Raw genomic sequence first — 9,266 nt, 5'->3', positions numbered from 1 at the left:
CAATGCACACAATCATTACAATTTGAGACAGTCGAGCAAATCAGTTTCATCAATATCAGTTTCATTAATAACAAGTACAGACCAGTTGAAAGTGAGATAACAATGCATGTTTAAACATACCCAATGATGCAAGAGATCTAATAGGAGCAGGTAAAGTATTCCAGTCTGTTTGGGCTTTGAACATGAACGCTCTTCTGCCCATAAATGTTTTTGCAGAGGGGACAGAGAAATAAATCTGAACAGAATGTCTAACTTGATGATTTGGTGAGTAGGGTACAAAATACTGCTTTAAATAAGGGGGATAGTTAAGATAAATGCATTTAAATATCAGCTGAAGCCAATGCGTGTGTCTTCTTACATTTAAAGAAGGCCATTTAAGTTGGTTATACATTGTGCAGTGATGTGTATGAAAAGGACAACCAAGAACAAATCTGCATAGTCTGTTGTAGGCTATGTTGAGTGGAGCAAGATCTGATTTATGTGCATTTTGGTAGACAACATCACAATAGTCCATGATCGGAAGAATAAGTTGAGAAGCAATTCTCTTTCGGACACTGAGCGTAAAACAATTGCGAGAGCGGTGTAAAACACCGATTCCGTAATTGACTTTTTGTATTACATGCTTTATATGTAGTTTATGAAAGTTCACAGTCAAGCCATAAACCAAGATATTTAAAGCTATCAACTTTTTTCAGAGAAGTTTTTTTCCATGCGTCAAGTCAGGCAAATTGGGTCCAAATGTTATGCATTAATGATCTGTTAACATTAAACTATTTTGCTCTAGGCAACTCAAGGGCTCAGGCAATGTGATTAATATATGAATAATGGTCCAAAATAACATAAAGTGCATAGGGTTTTTTGTTTAGTAACATACTTTCGTCGCCGGCCGGCCGATACATGCTGCGCATTAAGTGGGCCTGTCTGTCAATTAATCCCCGGGCCACTTTTTCCTCCCAGTCCGCCCCTGACTACAATTGTCTCTTTCCTGTAGGAGACGAGTGTTCACAGGATGAGAGTGGAGCGGTGGCCATCTTTTCCACACAGCTGGATGACTTCCTGGGTGGTGGGCCAGTGCAGTACAGGGAGCTGCAGAACTGCGAATCCAACACCTTCCTGGGGTACTTCAGGTCAGGAATCAAGTACCAGGTGAGGTCACTAGACAACCAATAACGTTCAAAAGTGCCACAATGAGTAGTCGGTTTTAGTCTTTGCTTATTTGAATTTCATTTCCAGATTCATCTAGGTTTATGTAAACGCATAACTCATGTGACCACTTTTTAGTGAAGCACGCATGGTTATCAAGATGTTGTAACAGTAGGCTCACATTACATTTGTTCATACAAAAGTAATCGCTATTTTGTCAATTTAAACATTAAGCCTTTTGAGTTCTTGCGTGATATGACTTACCCTAATTTCCTTCAAAACACGATAACTTTAAGTGTCTGGTAGGATGGTAAAATGTCACATTTGGTAATGCGTAGTGTGGTCACAATTTTCCAAGTCTCTGGGTTCGGAAAACATCCTCTATGCTAAACATCGGCGTGTTAGCAATGCCATTGTGAGCATGTTAGCGTGCTAATGTTAGCGTTTAGTTACAAGCTCTAATGTACGTAGGAACAGCCCAACAACAGGGCTGCTAGCATAGCTTAAGTCTTGTTTTCTGTTGAAAAAATGTGTAGTTTAATATTCAAATGTACTTGTTTGAGAAGGGAAAACTAAAATGAACTGTTCACAATTCAAACATAGGTCCTATGCACCATGTGACAAGGGATTAACCAGTAGATTTAATTTCACTATGAAATATTAAGTGAGCAATAATCAGTTACATTATATCACTTACATATACATTACGTATACAGGGAACGTTAAGATGAACACAAATGGACTCAGGACTTTGTTTGACCTAAAAATATCGACAGGGTTTAATGATTGTCAGCCCCCGATGAACTTTGCCAAACAGTAATGAGTCTGAAGTTCAGAGGAAGCACAACATTCCCCCGTCTTCATAGACACACCAGGGTGTGTCTGCCAGAGTGACTGACTTTAACCAAGGCAACCATCCTGGGATCAAAGGAGGACATTTTGAAAGACCATGCCACATCGGAACTAGCCGTCTGTTTCCCATTTCATTGAAACACATGCAAACCTCCTTCTGGAGCGAGTTGGGTATAATTAGCCTAAAGTCTTGTTTACTGCTTTTGCAAAGTTGGAGGCTTTTACAGAACCACACACACACACACACGCACGCACACGCACCCACGCACGCACGCACGCACGCACGCACGCACGCACGCACGCACGCACGCACGCACGCACGCACGCACGCACGCACACACACACACACACACACACACACACACACACACACACACACACACACACACACAGAACCTAAACTCATTATCCCCTCATAGTTTTGGTAAGTCCAATGTGAGGAAACAATCCAGTTGTTAAAAAAATAAACAGAGCCTGCATTGTTGCCATGGAAAATGTTAGTAACTCTCTTGAGAAAGATGAACCTCATGATTGTGGTTTCTATTTTTGAGGAACCCACTGTGTTATTCATTGCGAAGCCCTCGACAGACAGTATGAGAACAAGGAAGTCCCTCTCTCTTCTCACGAAGGGACAGTGTTTGATGTCATCTTACTAAATAGAAGAACTTCAAAGTATCAGGGCAGTCACACGGCTTCTCCTCCAGCAGAAAGTCTGTCTGTTGCTCATTTGCACTGAACCATTTACATGGCTTGTAAATACCTGTTTTGTTTAATGGCTTCACCAAGGACGGCATGTTACGAGACAATCCCAAACCCCAGGTACACTGAAGCCAGACGTGATGCTCCTCTCCAGAACCAGCCTCCTGTTACTTTCATTTCCCCTGTGATAAGGTTTATTGGCTTTGCTAGCTGTGATTTATAGTACATTTCATCATTGGCAGCACAATTTATAACCTTTTGTCCTTTGAGGATTTTACTGTGTTGTGTTACCCCCCCCCCAGCGTCTTTTAATGGTAGTATTGTTGGAAAACCAGATTATTTTCCGTTTTCCCTCAAAACTGCTAACAACACACTGTATCCACCCCCTCCCCCTATGTAACTTTAGTTGTTCAAACATCCATTTTTTTCTCTATTGAGGATAGTATCTGAATAACTTATAAATGTACTCTTTGGTAACTGGGGATAGCTAGCAAAAAAATCTAAGCGCTCTCCTCTTCCTGCTTTGGTTGACTCACTTCCTTTTTGTCGTTGTGTGAGTAATGAAAAATCTGGTGGCAGACATTGAAACTGAGGCATATAGGGAAACAAATTAAATGGCAATGGTGTTATTAAGGGCTGCAGCCACCAGTTTGTTTTCCCGTTAAGGGTTAATTAGGATAAAGCTAATTTAATCAATGAATACAAGATTTAGAGATAAAGTAAACTACATTCTTTCTCTGTCGATAGAATAATCAATTACTCAACTAATAACTTAACTAATCGTTGCAGCTCTAGAGTCAACAGCAATCGATGTTACCTTTGTAATGATAAGATAAATAAACCTTGTATGTTGCAACTTTAAACTCGTCCAACCCTCACTGTGCAACAAATGTTAAGTCTCATGAAATCACCTGTGTCCTCCTCACTTCCTGACCCAGACCTCTCCTTGTGACTATTTACTGGACCTGTAAACTAAAACGTTACAAATGATGTGAAGTGTGTGCCCCTTTTCTTTCCTTAACTAATAAATCAGTTCCCTTTATATAACCTCATTTATTTGTGGCCACAGAAAGGGGGCGTGGCTTCAGGGTTCCAACATGTGGTGACCAACGACTCCGACGTGAAGCGCCTGCTGCACATCAAGGGCCGCCGGGCCATCAGGGCCACCGAGGTGGACATGTCCTGGAACAGCTTCAACAAGGGGGACTGCTTCATCGTGGACCTGGGCAAGGTGAGCCCCCCCCCCCCTTCACTTTCTAACTAGCTGGATACTTACACTGTGTATACTGTCATAGCAGTGTAATACATTTGTTGTATTCCATGAAATCAACCCCATTTTGATACCATTTTTAGTTAAATGTCCAATAAAAATAAATTGAATAAAAAAGAATACACAGAAATACATAAAGAAGATAAAGTAAAAATATCCAATAAAAGATCAAATAGAATAGAATAAACATATTTACTTAAAGATAAGAAGCTAAAGTAAAATGTCCAATAAAGAAAAAAAATTGAAAAGAAAAATATATAAATATTGATATAAACATAATAATAATAATTCATTACATTTTTATGAGAGCGCTTTTCCAAGTGCTCAAAGCACTTTACATTACATATGACACATATTGGACATGTAGCAGTGAATAAGAAATGGAAGTCAATATGTGTACGTTGTAGTACATGATATGACATACATATTATAATATGTATAGTTGTGTACTAGTATTATTAACATATAAATGCTGAATTGCACAGCTGAAGAAGGTTTGGATGAACCAGAACCAAGCTGCTCATAAAATGATGTAAAGAGAATAAATTGATTTCTAAATCTTACATTTGAAAGTGCACATACATTTTGCTAGCCGGGTTTGACCTCAGGTTTTGACCAGCAAACACAGATCTCAAATCACACTCTTGGTAACATTTGTCAACAGGACCATGCTACACATAATTTAATCAGGATAATGTCTTTAATATCCTGCCCCCCCCCCCCCCCCCAGGACGTGTACCAGTGGTGTGGCAGTGAGTGTAACCGCTTCGAGAGGCTGAAGGCCGCCGAGGTCAGCCTCGGCATCCGAGACAACGAGAGGAACGGCCGAGCCAAGGTGCACATGGTGGAGGAGGGGGAGGAGCCTGCAGCCATCATAGAGGTGACACACACACACACACACACACACACACACACACACACACACACACACACACACACACACACACACACACACACACACACACACACATATACACACACACATTTCTCGCCACACACTGGGGAGAAGCAATACGTGTTGTTGATGCATTTCACGGCCGCTGATCAGTCACCGTGGGAACGAGTGGACACAGTGAGGCCCTTTGTAATGCCCTACTCATGTGCCAAGTCTGTGCCAAGGCGGTATTGTAAACACTTCCTTTACAACATGAGAGGGGGGTAAACTCCACAGAGAACCGGTGATAGGGATGAGGAGGGGGGCTTACAGAATATATTTAAAAAACTTCAAGACCTTTCTTTGTCTTTTTTCAAACGTACTTTTTATTTGAACATCAGATGAACAAACATACACAATAGCCATATTTACATACTTTATTATCCTAAACATACGGGTCATCTTACAAAACAGTACAGGAAAATACAGAAATGTTTGACAAGATCTGAACAATATATACAGCAGCCTAAACATAAGTCAATAAGAGAAAAAAAAGAGAAAAAAAGAAAAGAAAATCTGCATCATCAATGAAAACAATTAAAGGGATTGAAAAAATTAAATAAAAAAATGAATAAATAAATCAAGATAACAAGGTACGATGGTTTAGGGGACTAGGCTTGATCCTATTAAATTAAGTATACTAAACACTACATAATTGTAGTAGCAGAGGCATTACAGGCATCTATCCATACGTTTATTATTTACTGTTATTTTTTATATATATTGACTGAATACATTTATGTATATATCTTTTATTTAGATATTTTAATTTTCGATTTCGCATTTTGATACTCCTGTCTGTATCTCACACGCAGAAGATTGACAATAAAGTTGACTTTGTCTTGACTTTGACAATTCTTAAAAATATTTTGTTTCTGAAGGCTCAAGGCATATGTAATTTGTGTACCTTTCTTAGAACTCCCAAACCTTTGGGATCCAGTGGTTATATGTTGGAGGTTCAGGTTTAACCGTCTAAATGTCATGCACTTGATGGCTGGATAGGATTTGAAGTAAATATGCTTAATCTCTGCCAGAAAGGCAGTCCCAGTCTATGGGCAGTCCTTGTTTATTTTGTTGGCTGTTCAGTCTTCATCTGTGTATGAAATCATGATTGAATCTTGGAGTAGTTATGATCCTGACAGAAGAGGAGACTCATGATTCCTTCCTCTGGTTGTGAAGGCTCTGGGGCCCAAAACCGCCATAGCTCCCAGCAACGTGGACGATGATAAGGTGGACACCTCCAACAGGAAGAAGGGTGCCCTCTTCATGGTGAGTAATGTAAGTAACACGCTGTTGGTGTCAACTGAATTTATGTGCACTACACTGCATGTGCATCTGTTCATAAATCAGTTAAAGAGATACTAAGCAGTATATGAAATCAAGCCTGATGATTGTGACCAAAAAGGCTGTACTACAATCTGGTGGCACTGATTTGAATAAAAAAAACACAACTTATAACCCTCTATTTTTAGTTTTTGGTCGTATCTCAAAAACCTGCATGTATGCACTCATCTTTATGGAAAATGTTACTAATCTAAATGTTTAAGGCTGTTTTAAATTAACATGCATACACTCTACAATCACAAAATAGGATGAAAAATGTGCATGTTATAAGAAATGAAGAGGTTTTGAGGCCGTTGTAGACACACGTCCTCGCTTACCTTGACGCTTTAAGAACAGAACTACTAGGAGTTGGGGTCTTTGTGGTTCTCAGGTCTCTGATGCCACCGGCGCGGTAAAGGTGACGGCTGTGGCTCTGTCCAGTCCCTTCAAACAGGCCATGCTGTCTCCTGAGGAGTGCTACATCCTGGACAACGGGGTCGACAAGAACATCTTCGTTTGGAAAGGTGACGACAGCAGTGCAGTTTTAAAAACACAGCAGGAAATGAGCTTTCCTTGCTGTTTTACCAATGATTCTCTGATTCTGATTTACTTAAAGTAAGCACATGGCACTATGTTCTCATCCTGTCATGTCTTATCTGACTCCTACCAGGTCCCAAGGCTAACATGACAGAGCGTAAAGCAGCCATGGCAACAGGCCAGCAGTTCATCCAAGACAAGGGATACTCCAACAAGACCCAGGTAACGCTGACATGTGCAGAACTGCTCAAACACACACCAGGCTTAGAAAAGCAGCATCTTCTTTTACACCATTAGAGAATATGTTTTTCTGTTGTGAAAATAAAAATGGTAATGTTGGCATTTTACAACCTGGACATTAGGAAGAGAAATTAGGAAAACTATTGTTTGAATTGGTCCAGTATGGGGACATAGCGCTGCAGCTTAGTATGCAAAAAAAGACTGCACTACTTGTGCCACTGGCAGGATCATTTATTTATATATTTGTTGTGTCTGACTGAAAAGATCATGGAAATACAGAAACATTTTTGTCTTTACCTCGGGCCGGATCTGATCAGTTTGTTAGTGTGTCAAGTGATTTCTTGTCAGCAGAACGGGGAAGATGTAAGTGAAACAGATCATTGTAACATCCCATAAACCCCTCTGTTTCAGCCCTGTTCCAAAAATGCTCATTATGTGTCTGTAGCTTTAAATGCTAATGGGCTGCTGCTGCTGGACACACCCCTCTGAGAGATGATAGGGTAGAAAAAACAACAATTGTGCTCAAGAAGGAGATTTAGGTGATAAGGTGGGCGGGTGTTACCTGGTGATTGGCTAATGGTTACACAAGCCAAAAACACTTGGTGACATCACAAAGCAGCCAAAATCTGATCAGCTCATTTTCAGACAGGTTTTTATATAAATGGATCAGGACAAAAAGAGAGAGAATAGTTTGTATCTTCATGAATCTCTTAACACAGAGGGGACATATATTTATGTATAAAAGACATGAAAAAGTGGTAATAATAGGTGACCTTTAACAGTGCAAGACTACAGTGCATGGGCGGTTCTAAGGGGTGGCCAACAATACATTTGCCCCCCCTGTGCCCAACTCCAAAAGAAGAATCTATAATAATATAATTTGTGATAGTGTTGCAACAAAGATTGATAAAATCAAAACAAACATATAAGACACATACTGTATAGGACAAGAAATTAATATTTGACATCACATTACAATCACTGAAGACAATAACAAAATACCAAAGTCACACTTGAACTAAAACCCCCTCTCTGTCCCCTGACCTTACAGATCCAGGTTCTTCCTGCAGGAGCCGAGACCACCATGTTCAAGCAGTTCTTCTGCGACTGGAAGGACAAAGACGAGACCACGGGCCCCAGCAAGGCCTACACTATCGGCCGCATCGCCAAGGTGGTCCAGGTGCCCTTCGACGCCTCCTCCCTGCACTCCAACAAGGCGATGGCCGCCCAGCACGGCATGGTGGACGATGGCAAGGGCAAGGTCACGGTACGAGAGGGCTGACATCTGAAAAGAAGGTAAAGATGGATCATTGTTGTGAAGTTGGGGATAACAGGGTTTGGTCTTTGCTTCCAGATTTGGCGTGTTGAGGGGGAGAAGGTGCTTGTGGACCTCTCCTCCTACGGTCACTTCTATGGTGGAGACTGCTACCTGATCCTGTATAGCTACAGGCTGGGGGCCCGCGAGCAGCACCTCATCTACACCTGGTGGGTAAAACAAATGTGTGAATTACAAGCTGTAGTATTGGGAGCACACATGACCTCAAACACACCATGGATAGATAATGAACCAATGGACCCCACAACCACTCAGACATAGAAGCAAGACACACAGCTGTTAGCCTCTTTTGTTTTTGTGTTAGTTGTGACTCGTCCCTCTGTGGTACAGCTTTTATAGCCTCGTTGTGTCCCTTTGAAGTTACAAAAAATTCAACGGTTTTATTTGTCACAACAACTACAGCAGTAGATAGTGCAACACAATAGTGCAACAAACACATTTTCCCAGCGAATTGCAGAGTAAATACTTAAAAGTCATGTTTTGCCATTATGTCTTGTCACTTTGTAGTAGTTTTCTGCTCTTTTTTGTTATTTTGAGTTTCTTTCTGGTTATTTTGAGTCTTTTCCTGGCTGGTACGTGTCTCCTTAATGGCCCGTCCACACACAGGCATGAAAAAAATCTTGATGCTGGGCGTGTCTGAAGCTTGGCGATTTTTTGCGAGCAACGCGACCAACAACCAATCACATGAATCTCCCGCCCCCGACATACAAAGCAATAGCAATGCTAAAACGAAGTAAACTGGATATAAACTCCCCAAACAGGCGAAAACCTACCAGTTTCACCCACTGTCTCTGCCACCTCCCTCCATGCCTGGTTCCTCCGGTTTGTATCCCGGTAAATAGTTCTGGTCGTAAAGAACCGGGTGATTTGCTACCGTAATTTCTCGTTTGGAATATGAGGAAATGAACTGCGGTCTGGCTCTCCCAGCTTGC

The 9,266-nt window shown here is 41.1% G+C and overlaps 1 protein-coding gene across 1 annotated transcript; it reads left to right on the top strand.

Annotated features, from left to right (window-relative positions):
* Positions 1 to 939: 939 nt before the first annotated feature.
* LOC104950489 (adseverin-like) lies at positions 940 to 8,610 on the top strand (the record flags this gene model as incomplete). The annotated part of the gene is made up of 8 exons (XM_010777013.1): positions 940 to 1,146; positions 3,764 to 3,925; positions 4,695 to 4,844; positions 6,078 to 6,167; positions 6,613 to 6,745; positions 6,892 to 6,980; positions 8,050 to 8,265; positions 8,353 to 8,610. Coding segments are annotated over 8 exons (1,290 nt in total), but the record flags the coding sequence as incomplete, so codon positions are not given.
* Between the last annotated feature and the right edge of the window lie 656 nt (positions 8,611 to 9,266).

This window comes from Notothenia coriiceps, unplaced genomic scaffold (genome assembly GCF_000735185.1).
Source record: "Notothenia coriiceps isolate Sejong01 unplaced genomic scaffold, NC01 NC01_scaffold00017678, whole genome shotgun sequence".
NCBI lineage: Eukaryota > Metazoa > Chordata > Actinopteri > Perciformes > Nototheniidae > Notothenia > Notothenia coriiceps.
This window is presented reverse-complemented; position numbering and strand designations above follow the sequence as displayed.